The sequence below is a fragment of the Mixophyes fleayi genome, chromosome 9 (genome assembly GCF_038048845.1).
Source record: "Mixophyes fleayi isolate aMixFle1 chromosome 9, aMixFle1.hap1, whole genome shotgun sequence".
Taxonomy (NCBI): Eukaryota; Metazoa; Chordata; class Amphibia; order Anura; family Limnodynastidae; genus Mixophyes; species Mixophyes fleayi.
The window spans coordinates 124,939,805-124,956,893 of NC_134410.1; the positions used below are offsets into that span (position 1 = coordinate 124,939,805).

The 17,089-nt window shown below is 46.9% G+C and overlaps 1 protein-coding gene across 5 annotated transcripts in view; it reads left to right on the forward strand.

The window, feature by feature from the left end:
• Positions 1–16,119, forward strand: part of CCDC120 (coiled-coil domain containing 120) — a 71,906-nt gene extending 55,787 nt beyond the window's left edge. For 3 of the 5 annotated variants that reach the window (XM_075185541.1, XM_075185539.1, XM_075185540.1), the window contains 9 exons: positions 7,038–7,110; positions 8,151–8,284; positions 9,693–9,809; positions 11,497–11,737; positions 12,076–12,126; positions 12,243–12,405; positions 13,132–13,233; positions 13,387–14,265; positions 15,057–16,119. In XM_075185541.1, coding sequence (XP_075041642.1) covers positions 7,065–7,110; positions 8,151–8,284; positions 9,693–9,809; positions 11,497–11,737; positions 12,076–12,126; positions 12,243–12,405; positions 13,132–13,233; positions 13,387–14,265; positions 15,057–15,165 — 1,842 coding nt within the window. In that variant the 5' untranslated portion in view covers positions 7,038–7,064 and the 3' untranslated portion in view covers positions 15,166–16,119. Of the gene's footprint in view, positions 1–1,101; positions 1,442–7,037; positions 7,111–8,150; positions 8,285–9,692; positions 9,810–11,496; positions 11,738–12,075; positions 12,127–12,242; positions 12,406–13,131; positions 13,234–13,386; positions 14,821–15,056 lie in introns of those variants that run through there. The other 2 variants (XM_075185542.1, XM_075185543.1) reach the window with 2 other exon arrangements.
• Positions 16,120–17,089: the final 970 nt, after the last annotated feature.

Consider the following 17,089-nt stretch of genomic DNA (forward strand, 5'->3'; position numbering starts at 1 on the left):
TTGTACAGCGCTGCGGAATTGGTGGTGCTTTCTTGTTGTGTTTTTAAGAAATACTGTTTTATTGGTGTTTACAATAATATGAACATGGTAAACAGGTCCAACAAGATGTGTCAGAGTGCACCTCCCTGCTAGTAATGTGCGAGGTGTCTTTCTTTAATTATATGTATTATTTTTACCTTTATTACTGAAATTGCATGTAATGTGCGGCCCTTTCGAAGGGTAGAGGACTGACCATGCAACCTCCCCCCCCCAAAAAAAATGTATTGGGTTACACATACCTAACCCCCACCAACATCCAACCAATTCCAGACCGAAAATAACACATGGGGTGTGTAAAATCTGGCTATATATCTACTGCTTTACAGTTAACGTCTTTGCATATTATCATTCTGCACAGAAAAATGAGATGGCTAGATCAGATCTTACAACCAGATTGCACAGATCTGAAGAAACCCCTTTAGTGTGATGGGGACACTACTAGTTACCCACAATCCCGTCTAGCCCCTATATTCGGGACTGTCCCGCTGAAATTTGAGCAGCTGTGAGGTCTGATTCATGACCTGCTCATATAGGTGTTATTTAAAGCGTGTCCAAAATCATAACATGGTTGTCAGGAAGAAGCATTAAATTGCTTCAGATTATAAAGTGCTCAGTACAAATTGGATGGTTTAAATGTAACTTTTTAAAAAAAAAAAAGATTCCTTTGAGCAAAACCAGCCCTTTAGTTCATCTATCAGTTTTAACCCCTTCACGATCATTCAGTAACAAGTACGAACGCAGTCTCACAAGAGTGATCACTTTTTAAATCGCAATTAGTGTGCTGTTACAATTGGTTGTTCGTGCATTAGAGTGATTAGTGGAAATAATATTGGAAAAATGTCCCAAACGCACCTCCCCCCTTTGGAACCGGTCAATTTTGCAGCCTCTTGTGTGAAAAATAAACATTAAATGCTTGGTCAGTGTATCCTGTAGACTCAGGCCGAGCAGTGACCTGAAACGGGACCCGTGCATTGGATAGATTCTCCATATTCATGAGAATGCAATCTGTCCATTCACTCATTGGCTGCCTCTGCTAGGTCCAGGTGACAGTAGTCTTGATGGGAAAGAGTGGGGGCATGCTGCAATACCTATTTGTGTCATTTGAGACGGGAACATTTTAGAAATAGCTTTGCGAGCAGTGGTTAGGCGTGGGTTACCATCCATAAACAATGGAATGCATTGTGTTAATGAGTGACAGAATAGTTTTAATGAGGAGGTGCTCTGAGAGTTTTGCTATTTTGGTTTATACCTTAACCTCCCAGTATCAGAATGAAGTTGGACAGACCAGAAGCTTGATCTCTCTCCAACAATTCCTTACTTGTTCCATACTTTTAAGTGGCACGGCTGCCTGAGCTCGTTAGTGATTCAGGTGCAAGCTCCTAGGTCGGAGACGGGTTGTCTGGTGAGGCTGGCAGACTCGCAGGGTGCAGTATGAAGCTTGCATGTTACGTCTTGTGTACGCTGGTTAGTAACAGTTGTGTTGAAGTTGCCCCATGAAGCTGACAGGCTCTCCTGTGATAGAATCATTGGCTGTTGACTGCAGAGGAAGACTTGTAGGCTCTTCTGATTTCAGGGGGCTACAATTGAACAGGAATAGGTATCGTATGTTTGTTTCAAAGCATATGTGTTTTCCGTGTAATATGCAGTCTCGGATGTGTGGAAATGTCCATAGGTTTAAGCCTAACGCTGTATGGTAATCATTGTATTTACATATTATGTACATTTAACCAGAGGCGTGAGTGTTTCCATGTATTTAGGGTTCTAGGAAGAGGGTTGTACAGAGAAGCATTGGCCCGGGGCAAGGGACTGTTCTTTTACATAATGCAAATTACCAACCTCTAGCATTTCAGCCAAGTACATTGTCACTAAATCCTGAAGCCCCACAGTGACTGGGACCAGAGGCTGCTATTCCGGCATCAAAGTAAAACCAATTATGATTTCTTTCTACTTTAACACTGTTTGGTGGTGGAGGGTAATGGAGTATTTCCTCCTTGACCAGTGACTACAGAGGTGTTAATGTTGGACAAAAGTCTCAAATGAAAAAGCATAGCACTTGCTGCTCCCTTGTATCGGAATCTACCTATGTGTACAGAGCATTTGTTACCTAGGAGACAGCAAGCGACTGGCTCAGACACTAGTTTCTACAGCAGAGCGATGCACGTTAGAGGATCTCCGTTCTCTGAACCCGCTCTTTAATCCGCTTTTTAATCCGCTTTCCCCAAAGGGGTGTAACCAATCTCCTGCTGGATAGGTAGTTATTCACGTTTATTATTTATCTCCGTAATACCCATGAGGTCATTTGCGAAGTTCGCCGTAAAACTGAAAACCCGTTCCTGCAATCCGCCTGCCCGGCGTAAAAACGCCTTGTGCTCAATTGTCCGCTATTGACTGTGTGATCCGCTCCTCCTCCTCCGCAAATGCGGACATATGTCTCTGTAAACTGGCCTGCACTAGTGGAAATTCAAATACAGTTGCGCAAATAGAGGTGCACTATGGGTAGAAAGTGCCGTTTCTATTGCCGAGCGCCCCGTTTGCGCTATGTAATTTGCCTCCACAAGCTTTAAAATACACATTGCTGCCCAAAAGGTGGCTGACGGTTTGTCCTTATTTAAAGTTTTATCCCTGACAATGTTTAAAAGTGCTTCTCTTGTTCTGTACTCTAGATACATTTCTTATGTCAACGTTTACTGAAGGATAAGTGTCTAAAGTAGGATTACGTAGAACCAGAATTTGACGGCAGATAAGAACCACTTGGCCCATCTAGTCTGCCCATTGTTTAATCTATGGGAGTCTCAAACCCTGTTTTATTCTTTGTAAGGATATCCTTATGTCTATCCCAAGCATGTTTAAATTGCTGTACTTTATTATCCTCTACCACCTCTGATGGGAGACTATTCACTTACCCACTACCCTTTTGGTTAAGTAGTTTTTCCTCACATTACCTCTGAACCTACTTCCCCCAGTGTCAGTACATGTCCTCGTGTTCTAATACTTCTCTTCCCCCCAGTATCAGTACATGTCCTCGTGTTCTAATACTTCTCTTCCCCCCCCAGTGTCAGTACATGTCCTCGTGTTCTAATACTTCTCTTCCCCCCCAGTGTCAGTACATGTCCTCGTGTTCTAATACTTCTCTTCCCCCCAGTGTCAGTACATGTCCTCGTGTTCTAATACTTCTCTTCCCCCAGTGTCAGTACATGTCCTCGTGTTCTAATACTTCTCTTCCCCCAGTGTCAGCACATGTCCTCGTGTTCTAATACTTCTCTTCCCCCCAGTGTCAGTACATGTCCTCGTGTTCTAATACTTCTCTTCCCCCCCAGTGTCAGTACATGTCCTCGTGTTCTAATACTTATCTTCCCTCCAGTGTCAGTACATGTCCTCGTGTTCTAATACTTCTCTTCCCCCAGTGTCAGTACATGTCCTTGTGTTCTAATACTTCTCTCCCCCCCAGTGTCAGTACATTTGTCCCCGTGTTCTAATACTTCTCTTCCCCCAGTGTCAGTGCATGTCCTCGTGTTCTAATACTTCTCTTCCCCCAGTGTCAGTGCATGTCCTCGTGTTCTAATACTTCTCTTCCCCCAGTGTCAGTACATGTCCTCGTGTTCTAATACTTCTCTTCCCCCAGTGTCAGTACATGTCCCCGTGTTCTAATACTTCTCTTCCCCCCAGTGTCAGTACATGTCCTCGTGTTCTAATACTTCTCTTCCTCCCAGTGTCAGTACATGTCCTCGTGTTCTAATACTTCTCTTCCCCCCCAGTGTCAGTACATGTCCTCGTGTTCTAGTACTTCTCTTCCCTCCAGTGTCAGTACATGTCCCGGTGTTCTAATAATTCTCTTCCCCCCAGTGTCAGTACATGTCCTCGTGTTCTAATACTTCTCTTCCCCCCCAGTGTCAGTACATGTCCTCGTGTTCTAGTACTTCTCTTCCCTCCAGTGTCAGTACATGTCCTCGTGTTCTAATACTTCTCTTCCCCCCAGTGTCAGTACATGTCCTCGTGTTCTAATACTTCTCTTCCCCCCAGTGTCAGTACATGTCCTCGTGTTCTAATACTTCTCTTCCCCCCAGTGTCAGTACATGTCCTCGTGTTCTAATACTTCTCTTCCCCCCAGTGTCAGTACATGTCCTCGTGTTATAATACTTCTCTTCCCCCCAGTGTCAGTACATGTCCTCGTGTTCTAATACTTCTCTTCCCCCCAGTGTCAGTACATGTCCTCGTGTTCTAATACTTCTCTTCCCCCCAGTGTCAGTACATGTCCTCGTGTTCTAATACTTCTCTTCCCCCAGTGTCAGTACATGTCCTCGTGTTCTAATACTTCTCTTCCCCCCAGTGTCAGCACATGTCCTCGTGTTCTAATACTTCTCTTCCCCCCCAGTGTCAGTACATGTCCTCGTGTTCTAATACTTCTCTTCCCCCCCAGTGTCAGTACATGTCCTCGTGTTCTAATACTTCTCTTCCCCCCAGTGTCAGTACATGTCCTCGTGTTCTAATACTTCTCTTCCCCCCAGTGTCAGTACATGTCCTCGTGTTCTAATACTTCTCTTCCCCCAGTGTCAGTGCATGTCCCCGTATTCTAATACTTCTCTTCCCCCCAGTGTCAGTGCATGTCCTCGTGTTCTAATACTTCTCTTCCCCCCCAGTGTCAGTACATGTCCTCGTGTTCTAATACTTCTCTTCCCCCCCCAGTGTCAGTACATGTCCTTGTGTTCTAATACTTCTCCTCCCCCCAGTGTCAGTACATGTCCTCGTGTTCTAATACTTCTCTTCCCCCCAGTGTCAGTACATGTCCTCGTGTTCTAATACTTCTCTTCCCCCCAGTGTCAGTACATGTCCTCGTGTTCTAATACTTCTCTTCCCCCCCCAGTGTCAGTACATGTCCTCGTGTTCTAATACTTCTCTTCCCCCCAGTGTCAGTACATGTCCTCGTGTTCTAATACTTCTCTTCCCCCAGTGTCAGTACATGTCCTCGTGTTCTAATACTTCTCTTCCCCCCAGTGTCAGTACATGTCCCCGTGTTCTAATACTTCTCTTCCCCCCAGTGTCAGTACATGTCCTCGTGTTCTAATACTTCTCTTCCTCCCAGTGTCAGTACATGTCCTCGTGTTCTAATACTTCTCTTCCCCCCCAGTGTCAGTACATGTCCCGGTGTTCTAATAATTCTCTTCCCCCCAGTGTCAGTACATGTCCTCGTGTTCTAATACTTCTCTTCCCCCCCAGTGTCAGTACATGTCCTCGTGTTCTAGTACTTCTCTTCCCTCCAGTGTCAGTACATGTCCTCGTGTTATAATACTTCTCTTCCCCCCAGTGTCAGTACATGTCCTCGTGTTATAATACTTCTCTTCCCCCCAGTGTCAGTACATGTCCTCGTGTTCTAATACTTCTCTTCCTCCCAGTGTCAGTACATGTTCTCGTGTTCTAATACTTCTCTTCCCCCCAGTGTCAGTACATGTCCTTGTGTTCTAATACTTCTCTTCCCCCCAGTGTCAGTACATGTCCTCGTGTTCTAATACTTCTCTTCCCCCCCAGTGTCAGTGCATGTCCTCGTGTTCTAATACTTCTCTTCCCCCCAGTGTCAGTACATGTCCTCGTGTTCTAATACTTCTCTTCCCCCCAGTGTCAGTACATGTCCTCGTGTACTAATACTTCTCTTCCCCCCAGTGTCAGTGCATGTCCTCGTGTTCTAATACTTCTCTTCCCCCCCAGTGTCAGTACATGTCCTCGTGTTCTAATACTTCTCTTCCCCCCAGTGTCAGTGCATGTCCTCATGTTCTAATACTTCTCTTCCCCCCAGTGTCAGTACATGTCCTCGTGTTCTAATACTTCTCTTCCCCCCAGTGTCAGTACATGTCCTCGTGTTCTAATACTTCTCTTCCCCCCAGTGTCAGTACATGTCCTCGTGTTCTAATACTTCTCTTCCCCCCAGTGTCAGTGCATGTCCTCGTGTTCTAATACTTCTCTTCCCCCCAGTGTCAGTGCATGTCCTCGTGTTCTAATACTTCTCTTCCCCCCAGTGTCAGTACATGTCCTCGTGTTCTAGTACTTCTCTTCCTTTGTAGAATGTTTCCCTCCTGCACCTTGTTATAACCCTCCATATATTTAGATATTGATATTTGGATTCTATTCTAATGTGCTGGTGAACTATAGTAGTTTTAGAGTGCTGTGCGCAGACCCTTCCCTCCTCGTTGTCCATTCTCTGGATCCTGCTGCTTCACTTACGTTCCGCTGTCTCTTGGGACTGTTGCTGTCTCTTTGGACTGTTGAGGCACCGTGGTCATCACACAGTAAATTAGCAGATGCCCACAGACCAAAAAGCGATCATCTTTCAATCCGTGTTGAATGGATCCCATAAACCTTTAACCCACTCCTAGATTTTCTATAATGTAATGTCTCGCCCCCCCCACCCACCCCCGACCTGCTGTATGTTGTGTTAGTGTTGTGTATAGTTGTGTTTTTGTTTCATATTACTTTGCATCTGAAAGCCGGCCGAGGTGTGTGCATCCGGCTGTACCACCAACACCTCATCTCTTTACCGTAGTCTGTTTCACTTTGTGTCACGAAATGTTGGCAACACAAATAAATACTTTTTGCCTCTTTTTATCGGGTACTTATTTTCTTGTCTGCAAATCCGATGTCCTTTAAGTTATTGGCTGTGTTTATTACTTTTCAGATGGGACATTTGGTGCTGCTAGAGAAAGGGGGTGAGAGTTGGACTTTGCAAAAGATTATTGGTGCAGAGCTTAACTCTTCCTCTCCCCCATCCCCCGACCACTTTTTTCATCCATTATTTTCCTTTCTCCTCTCATTTCAATTTAAATAAGCTTTATTGTCAGTGCAGAATGCTGCTACGTGTTGGCAAAATATACATAAGACATGTAGCTCTGTAGTATTCACTCCCCCTCTCTCCTAATTTGTCCATTGTGGCTTATCTCTCTTCCTGGTGTACTGCAATGTTCTCCCCCCTCACAAGTGCTTACTCTGACCGGCCTGTCCTCTCCCTGTAGGCTTCCCTCGGCACTGACTGAAGCTGGATGACAAACATGGAGGTGAAAGGTCCCTATGGGATCACTACAGCAGGTAAGAGGAACACAGCTAGTCTTAAATTTGTAATTTTATTGGCGTTAGTAATATTCATTCTTAGGGGAGGGAATTCAGTTTGAGCGAGGCGATGCAGTGTGTCCCATGTCAGAGTTTTTACTAAGATCTCGTCTCCGTTTCTCTCGCGTCCTGTAGAGATGCGAGGAGAAAAATGGGATGAGGTCTCTCTACCGTATCAGCCGGCTGTACGGTGGCTAAGTGTTTAGCACTTCTGCCTCACAGCGCTGGGGTCATGAGTTCAATTCCCGACCATGGCCTTATCTGTGTGGAGTTTGTATGTTCTCCCCGTGTTTGCGTGGGTTTCCTCCAGGTGCTCCTGTTTCCTCCCACACTCCAAAAACATACTAGTAGGTTAATTGGCTGCTATCAAAATTGACCCTAGTCTCTCTCGCTCTCTCTGTCTGTCTGTGTTTTAGCGAATTTAGACTGTAAGCTCCAATGGGACAGGGACTGATGTGAGTGAGTTCTCTGTACAGCGCTGCAGAGTCGGTGGCGCTATATAAATAAATGGTGATGATGGTTCACAGCCGGGACATCGCGGTGATGTCTAGAAGCACCTTTCAGCTAATTTGATTCTGCCCTTTAGGGGGAGATTCAGTTGGCGGTGATGTGGCGCACAGACATTACCGCATTGTCCAGCTGTGCACATTGCCGACAGTTACGGTAGGAGTCTCCTGCCGTAACATCAGCGCCAGGTGTCTTCACTGACTGTCCGGAGACACCTTGCGCCGAATTGACTCTCACTTTTAGAATGTAGCTGCGTTAACCATGACGCCAGACTATTGGGAATACGAATCTATTGTTGGTTTGTTTTTCTTTGCACCCAAAAATACCACTGCTAAAACTATGCTCTCATCCGAATTGTGATCTGACCTCCATCGCATGCTCTTGTTTCCCCCTTCGGACTGGTGTTCCCAGAACCCACCATACAGCTAAAGGACGTCTTCCGTAGCTTTAACCCACTTCTACGTTGCTCTTTCCACGTTGGCCTTATGTGTTTCCTCCTGCTCTCTCCCCAGGCGGTGCCCTGTTTGATACCACCTCCAAGCAGAGAGTTCAGCTGATCTCGGAGCTGGCAGAGAAACAGCAAGATCTGCAGGAGTCTCTGCGGCAGAAAGTGAACGAGCTGCGGAGACTGTGCTTGCAGGAGGCCGTGAGTCTTATTTTTTATCGCTATAAATGTTTAAATTAGTCACCTGGTAAGAGAGGGTCATGCAGGGCACCCCTTCCCCTAGCACCAGGGTCTGCTTGTTCTACAATACAGGACCAGAAAATCTATTTATTTTGCCAACTCAAACTGTGGGTAAATTGGGTTATGTGAGCGGGAGGGTCAGTCGCAAGCCGCGATGTCTTGTTTGTGGCTTGTGATTGGTCAAACCCACACAGCCGTCCACTCAAACTACCCCAAGGTTTTCAGGCAGGGCTGAAGAGGAGGGGAGGGTCGCCAGGGACAGGCGAGGGTACATAGGATTATCCCTGGGTGCCCTAAAGGGGTCGATTTCTCAGAGTAGTGTCAATTGTAGCCCCCCAGAATTTGTACAGGGGGGTTTCCACATCACGCCGCCAGTAGGCGTGACCAGCATGCATGGGGGCGGGGCTATAATATTAGACAGTGCTTGGCTGCTCTCCAACTCTTCCTGTCCCCATAATATACATGGGCAATGCTGCGTGCACTACTGTTAGGTGCACGCAGCTCTCCCTTTTCAAGCAGAGGCGTGTGAAGCGGGGGCAGGGTCCAGCCACCTTAATTATACAGTGCCCCAGGCTTTGTGGGGGGTTTCCAGGCACTAGGAAACCCCCCTCGGTATGCCTATGGCCCCAGTATAGGAATGATCCCACTCTCTGACAATTGTATTAAGTGTGGCCCATTGTCCGTATGATTCTCCCACTGAGGACAGTGGGAAAATAGGATAGCTGGCTGACCATTCCAACCCCTGACAAGTCTATCCCGGCCCTCTTGTACTTGGCAGACAAGAGACCCCTTGCAGGAACTATGGTATTTTTCTGGGTCAAACTAAAAAGGTAAAAAAAAAAAACAGTGCAGAAAACTAAACCTCAAACTAGCAGCTATAATCCCATCCGTTACATAACCCTATCATTAGCCGGAATAATAAATTCCACAAGCTTTATTCCTAGACGTAACATTAGCTCTCTGCCCTAATCCGAGCCTGACAGTAAACTTATCTAAAGCTCTAAAACTATCCGAGTCTTTACAGGGCTGTGATCCTTTACCCCTAAATGTGAAATGATGACTTTTCTTGTTATTAATTATCGTTATTTTACTCCTCGGTGTCTGCTATTTGGGATATATTTGCAAGTTAACACTTGCCCTGCGTACATGATTGTTGCTAATGTCTCAGAGAGATGCTGCTTCCACTAGTGTGATTGGGGCTGCCGGGGATGACGCTGTGATTAATGCATGTGTTATTGCCCTGTCCGGTCTTACTGATTCCTTCTAGCTGTATTGACTGACCCCATCAAAGCAAGAGTAATGTGTAATCGCCCAACCCCCACCCTCTCGCCACCTTAGTTTATATAACGCTTTCCCTCGCACCCTACAGGAACTGACGGGACAGGTGCCCGCTGAGTACCCTTTGGAGTATGGCGAGAGAGCCCCGAACGTCACAAGGAGACAGAGGGCGTTTAGAATGAGCGCAGCAGCTGTGACGAGAGCCGAGGTGAGCGGAATAATAACTGTCCCCTCCTCATCTTATCCCTTTTATTTACAGCTGAAGTAGTAGATATCATATTTCTAATTCCACTTTTATTTTTCTTTATATGTTTAATCATGTCGTTAGTGTGAACATTCTCAATAGTAGAAGTTAGCAGCAAATCCTGGTGCAACAAGTGGTTTCAGAGTGCTGTCTACCTTGGGACCAGCTTCCTCTTTCACTTTTTATTTTTTTTCCTACAATAATATTTGTTTGAGCGTCAGTTGTGTTAAGTAATCATGATGGCACCAACATACATCTCCTCTCTTGTCTCAAAATATCTCCCAACTCGGCAACTCCGTTCTGCACAAGATCTGCGTCTCTCATCCACCCTCATTACATCCTCCCATTCCCGGTTACAGGACTTTTTTCGGGCTGCACCCACTCTATGGAATTCTCTCCCTCGCACAATAAGACTCTCCTCTGGTCTACATGCTTTCAAGCGTTCTCTGAAAACCCACCTCTTCAGTCAAGCTTATAATATTTCTCAACCACCCTCTTAACCTCACTACATTACCCTATTACCACCCGTTGTACAACTAGCCCTTGACCAACATTGTTGTGTGACAGGATCATTTAGCTTATGAGTCACTTTTACCTCTGCAGTCTGGCTGGGCCGACTGCAAATGTAGACTTAACCTCATGTGTCAAACTCCCATTGTCCCATAGATTGTAAGCTTGCGAGCAGGGCCTTATCACCTCTTTGTCTGCTTTACCCAGTTTGTTCATTAGTTCACTATGTTTGTCCCCAATTGTAAAGCGCTACGGAATATGTTGGCGCTATATAAATAAATGATGATGATGGCAAGTGAACACCGGGGCTGCGTTTTATAACGTTTCACTATCCTAAGCTGAATTTTATTAAAACCATATCCATGTACTCATTATTTCCCAACTTGATTACAGCAGCCTTTTCCTCACCGGGCACCAGCACTCCCATCCCGTCCCCCTTCCCTGTATTTTCATTGCGACTGCGAGACTTATTTTTTTTCTCACGGCGCTCCTCCTCTTTCTCCCCTCTCTGCCTAGCCTTACACTGGCTCCCCTTCCCCTCTTTAAACTCCTCACCCTCACCTACAAGGCCCTCTCCCACTCAACTACCCCCTATATTTCTAACCATTCACACTCCTGCCCGTTCCCTACACTATATGAACTATAAACCATTACTGCTCTTTCTTCAGTCTAATAAAACGACTTCCCCATAATTACTCTGGTAATGTAATATAGATTATTAGGACAGAAGGAAGTTATCGTTTCCAGCGTCGTAGCAGAACCGGCTGTATCCCAGAGGTCCGAAATTTCAACAGTACAATCTTTGTTCCGATTTTGCTTCACTGTTCCGCATTATGTCATTCTGCACTATATTTGTAAATTTGCATGTTGTGCAATCTGTAGTCTAGGCCAGATTCCGCTGGACACACATGCAAAATTCCGAGGCCATAGAATGAGGCGAATATTTTGCGGAAAAGGTTTTGAAAATTCCGCTCAACTCTATCGTCTTTTTTGACTGCCATCTAGTGACTATTTATAGTATTACAGCTGTTTCGGTGGGGTACAATAAAGTTGCGTTTGTTGATATGCTGTATACTATCTCTGAGATTCCCCCCCCCCCCCCCCCACACACACAATAACCTGTGCTGGCTTTCTCCCGCAGGAGGTGCAGCTAGAGCGCTTGGAGAGAGACTTTGCTCTGCAGCTGCAGATGGCGGAAGCAGCCCGGAAGCTGAGCGTGGCAGCTGAACAGAGTGCGGAGCTGACCGTGGAGCAGCGCAGGAAGCGGAGGCTGGTTTATCTGGATGCTCTGCGCAGACTTCAGGAGTTAGAGGAACAAAGTAACAACCTGCGCAGGAAACTGGGACTCAGACCCACACACAGAGTTCCACACAGTCTGCTGGGTGAGTGATTGTGCCAATGCGTCACCCGGTCAAGGGAGTGGAAACTGATCTGTGGATTGGGTGTGCCAGTATGGCACCTGGTCTGGGTATTGGGTGTGCCAGTATGGCACCTGGTCTGGGTATTGGGTGTGCCACCTGGTCTGGGTATTGGGTGTGGCACCTGGTCTGGGTATTGGGTGTGCCAGTATGGCACCTGGTCTGGGTATTGGGTGTGGCACCTGGTTTGGGTATTGGGTGTAGCACCTGGTCTGGGTATTTGGTGTGGCACCTGGTCTGGGTATTGGGTGTGTCTTTGATATGGGTATATGACTTGTGATCATTGCTTTATCTCATTACAGATGAAGCTTACCAATCAGAGTGCAGTTCATTATCGGAGAGCGCTAGTTACGGTGAGTCAGTGTTACTGACTACATGTGTACTGGGGCGTGACTGTGTAGTAAACTTACTGACTGTTAGCAGTGGTGAGGACACTGATTTCACTTCTAATTCTGCTGTTGTCCTGTAGATGATGTTCTGGCTTCCGGAATAAGGGCGCCCACCAGTCGGATCTCTGAACACTCCCGTGCCGTTTCCAGCAGTCCAGAGAGGAGGGTTGGGTGGAAGTCTTCACCCATGGAAATGTACTGCGAGATCCGCAACCGGCGCAACTCCATGGCCAGTGCGGCAAGGTGTGGTGAGGGTGATGGGGCAGGACAGCTGAGACCAGGTCTGGGGGGTGTGCAGAGGATTAATCTGCGTACAAATTTAAACTGTTCGCCCCGGGTGGTGGCGTGGGTGGGAGCCGTACGCGGCCCGTGTGGGGGCCGTACGTGGCCCGGGTGGTGGCGTGGGTGGGGGCTGTACGCGGCCTGGGTGGTGGCGTGGGCCGTACGCTGCCCGGGTGGTGGCGTAGGTGGGGGCCGTACGCGGCCTGGGGGGTGGCGTGGGTGGGTGCCGTACGCGGCCCGGGGGGGGGGGGGTGGGAGCCATACACGGCCGGGGGATTGCGTGGGTGGGAGCTGTACACTGCCGGGGGTTGCATAGTTTAGTGTTATATATGTTATATCTGTAATGTCTTTTGTTAGGCTAAAGTGATATATATGAAATGTATTATATGGACTAGAATTGTATAGCATGGTGTCATGTAGACTAGAGCAGATTGTCCTGGGGCTGTATGGCTGGAGGCAGTTTGAACCTGTGCTGTATGATCGGGTCCTGTATGGAGTAGAGTAGAATGACCATGGTGTGCATAGACTATACCTATTTGCCTGGGAGTTGTATGGCCGGGAGCTGTATTGACTGCACCAATTTCTGCTTTGTTTATGGCCTTCCGTTTCATAAATCTCCCCCATTGTTTATTCGTCTGCATTATACAATACCTATATGTTTTAATGGACCTCTTTTCTTACCCACAGCCCCACTCGCTCCTTTCCTCGGAGTCTGTCCAGCCTAGAAGGTCGGAGTGTCCCCGCCACACCCATACTGAGTCGTAATGCCTGCAGCAGCTCTGCGCTAAGGTGGGTACCGCCAGATCATGGAAGTGGGTAATGCCACTCGATACTGCAGTCGTCCCATCACAGATCTCCCAACGCTCAGATATAGTGATGACCAAAAGTTGAGTTCATGGATCTCCGCCACACCAGCTGACTATCCCTTTTTTTTTTTCCCAGGTCGGAGGGTTCTGGATTATCTCAAAGACAATGGTCTGGAAGTCAAGACTCTCAAGTGGGCTTCCCCAGTGACCGCACAAATGCCCAATCGGCACGAAACCGGCGCAGTAACAGTTCCGAAGCTCTGATCGAGAGACCTCCTCCTTCCGAGACACAAGGAAAACCTTCCTTCAAAAGTTCAGAGGCTCTGAGTGAGCGGCCTCAGCCTGGTCCACCGGCGTCCCACCACCAACAGAGGGGGGCAAGATCTCCAGATCCCCGGACACCTAGTGGCAACTCTCGGCTTCCTTATGAGGAGATATTACTAGATTATTATCTGGAGCGACAGCAACAACAGCAGACACGAGGATGGGTAGAGCCTGAAGGCCACTGGTGGGTGGAACCTGAAGCTCCTTGGTGGGCAGAACCTGAAGGCAACAGCCATTACTCGCGAAGAGATGGTTATTATGATGGGTATCCAGGAAGTCCAGCCCTCCGGAGCCGCGCCGAAACCCAACAGCGCAGGACTGTTGCCCGCAATAAGTCATGTGGTCCCCAGTTGACTGACGCTACCCACTTTCAGCAGCCTTGGCATTCCGATGGCTTCCAACAGCGCTCTGCTCCCCAGGGCTCTCATCAAGGTCCGCGGTCTCGGAGCCAGCCCCGGGCTCCTCCACCAGAGACAATGGAGAGGAATGTTCACAAAGCTTTGGCATTGGAGGGACTTCGGGACTGGTACCTGCGTAATTCAGCAGCACCTGGGGGAGTGCAAAGGGGCCCTATTCCCTCCCACATGCAATATCAGCGATACTATCGCACTGGGTACCATGATGGACACTATCAGTCTGGATCCCCTCTTCCACATTCCATCAGTTTCACCGGGGCCCCTCTGCATGGCAGGTATGAAATGCTCTACTAGAGCCTCCTCCTCTTCGTGCATGCTGGCTCCTCGTTGGTCCTTCCGGCCCTGCAATAACTTTAGGAATCTTATTAAATTACAGCCTTCAGTAGTATTAAAGACCTACACAGTTGCCATCACAGATAAAACACATTTTTTTCAAATATAATGTTAAGAAACAAAATAGAACGGTATGATATTGCGATTGGTTCTACCAAATGATAAGCCAGCCAATCACAATAAAGTAGAGGTGGGGGAAAGTGGGTGATGTCAATAACAAGTCTTATATTTGAAAAATAGTGACTTGGGATGGTCATTACTTAGATTTATTTTTTTTATTGGGGTTGGACATGCCCTTTTAAGTTCTCCGTTTGTGTAGCTGCTTTGGTAATCTCTAATACTTCTTTCCCCCCCTTTTTCCGTTCTCCTTTCTTCCTGTTCCACCCACTGTGTAATATGTTCCCCATTTTACACCCATGTCGTTATCCTGACTTCATTTTGCACGATCCCCTCCTTGTCCCTTCCCTACGTCTAATAAAAACAAATACCATGATTTATTTTTTGTAATTTTTATTTTACTCCTCTCCCACTTTTGTCATATTTATACTTCTTCCCTCCCACCTTTTTGTTCCCTTTTACTAATATCAACCTGCTGCTGAAATTTCTCCTCATTCCTATATATTATCTGCTCCCGGTTTTATCCCACCACGCGATTCGCGCTTCACTCGCTTCACCACCCCACAAACTTTCCATCTTTCCACCTCCCTCATCTGTCACTTACCTGCCACACCAGACACTTCTCAGAGTATCTTGATGAGGACCTGTACAGCCAGGGGACTATGCTGAACCGATCGCAGGGAGAGCAGTCAGCCGAGGGCACCCCGCCTGGGACATTAGTCTGACACTGGATGACGACGCGTCCTTCGCGCCACAGTACGAAGCCCCCCACTTCATAGCAAACAAATGAAGACAGATCTTCCACCAGGAAGAACCAGGGAATCCGCACCATCTGATCGGTTCTTCAGCAATAACACTACTTGTGTGGGGTTGTGAAGCAGGAGAGAAATTGTCCCCAATTAATGGGCTTTGCCCCCTATCATCGCCTCTCCATTTTTTAAGTGCAATAAGTACCCACCTTCTTTTGCCACAATCTGGGCAGAACAGGGTTGGTCTTCTACAAGGAGAGGGGGGGGGGGTCGTTTCCTCATCTCCACAAATGCCAAGTAACCATTCTCTAGAAGTGCCTCCCTGGCAGGGGGGGGGGTGTGAGTTCTATAACGAATGTTTGTATGTTCTGATCAGTTGTGTGTTCCGTTTCTTTGTACATTCATTGGCGTTTGTCTCCCGCAGTGTTGGGGGTGAAGTGAGAAACTACTATTTACTGTGTAATTAATGATGCTGCCTCTCTGTATCCCCTCGATACGCACATGTCTAACGGCAAGTTCTGACCTTAAAGAGAGAGCGCAGGAATCAAGCCTACACGTGGGTGGAAAGCTTGTAGAATCGTACGACAACCCTTTGCCAAACCCGTGGACTCGACAGACTGAAAACCGCTCGCTGGGCGGTCTCGGAGCCGCTCTATAAAGTTCTGTATATTTTGATATCCTGTATTCACACTGAATGTTTGTAAGTAGGGACACTGGAGGGAGGGAGGGGGCTTTACGGCGGTCGCCGGAAGGATAGGAGACCGAGCTGGACTTGTAGTCTTCTGTCGGTTGGGATTATCTTAAAAGAAGCAACTGACTTTGTAATATCTCTTGTGATTCGTTTTAATTGTTACTAACCCTAAATTGTGACTGGATAACACTGTGCAATATGTACAAACTCAAATTTTATTGGGTGGAGTGGGGGGGGCTTTAATTTGTTTATTGGGTGGGACAATTTACCAATAAATTCTGCAAAAAAAATAAAAATTGCATTTAATTCTCTGAAATACCAGAGCAGAGTACTTTCTGTGTGCAAGGACTGTGATAGGGCCGCGTATGCCATTAGCTGTCTGTGCTGTCAATCATCTGTGAACTCCAAGCAGCCGATTGGAATATAACAAGCGCAATGCGATTAGCGTAACCAATGACAGCACAGACTGTGTGACGTATATGTACTACAGTACTCAAGTGCCACAATTATGTCACCCGTTCCTACTGAATGGACAGACTACATTCTCATAAATATTGGCTCCGTCCCACAAGACCTCAGCCTCTACTCTGTGTAGGAAACGGGTATCATTGAATCACTAATGATCTGCCTCATTTGATGTTGCTGGTCAGCTTAACAGGCCTCCAACAAAATGGCCGCCTTCACTGTGTGTAACTGACAGCTGTCGTTTAAGTCCAAAAAAAAAAAAAATCTGTCTACTACATCACAAAATACGCCAATGGGTGACTTCAAGCTGCGGTTTGTAGAAAATGGAAAGATAATTTAGAATTTGTGAGATGGTAGGTTGGTGTTGTATGGGGAGTCACTCAGTTAAAGCAAGACTCATAAAATCAGCAATATACATACAGAAGAGTGCGAGTATACATCAAAACACATTAACCTGCATTTTGACAGTCTGAAAATACTCCCAGCATAGCAGGGGTGCCGGAGGGTGTAGCCTGTTTATTGGGCTGAGCGAATTCTAAGAGGGCCACTGGAGAGGGAAATGTTGGGGTGTCGGGGTGCCCCAGGGCCGTCTGTGACATGTTCATGCCCGCAAAGGCCTTTTGTATAATTCATTAAGCCACGGAAAAATTGGGTCCTTGCTGAAGTCACTTGTATTAATTTGGAAAAGTGTAAGTTTCAGTTTAATTGTGATTCTATGAATGATTTAATCTAAAAATCATTCTA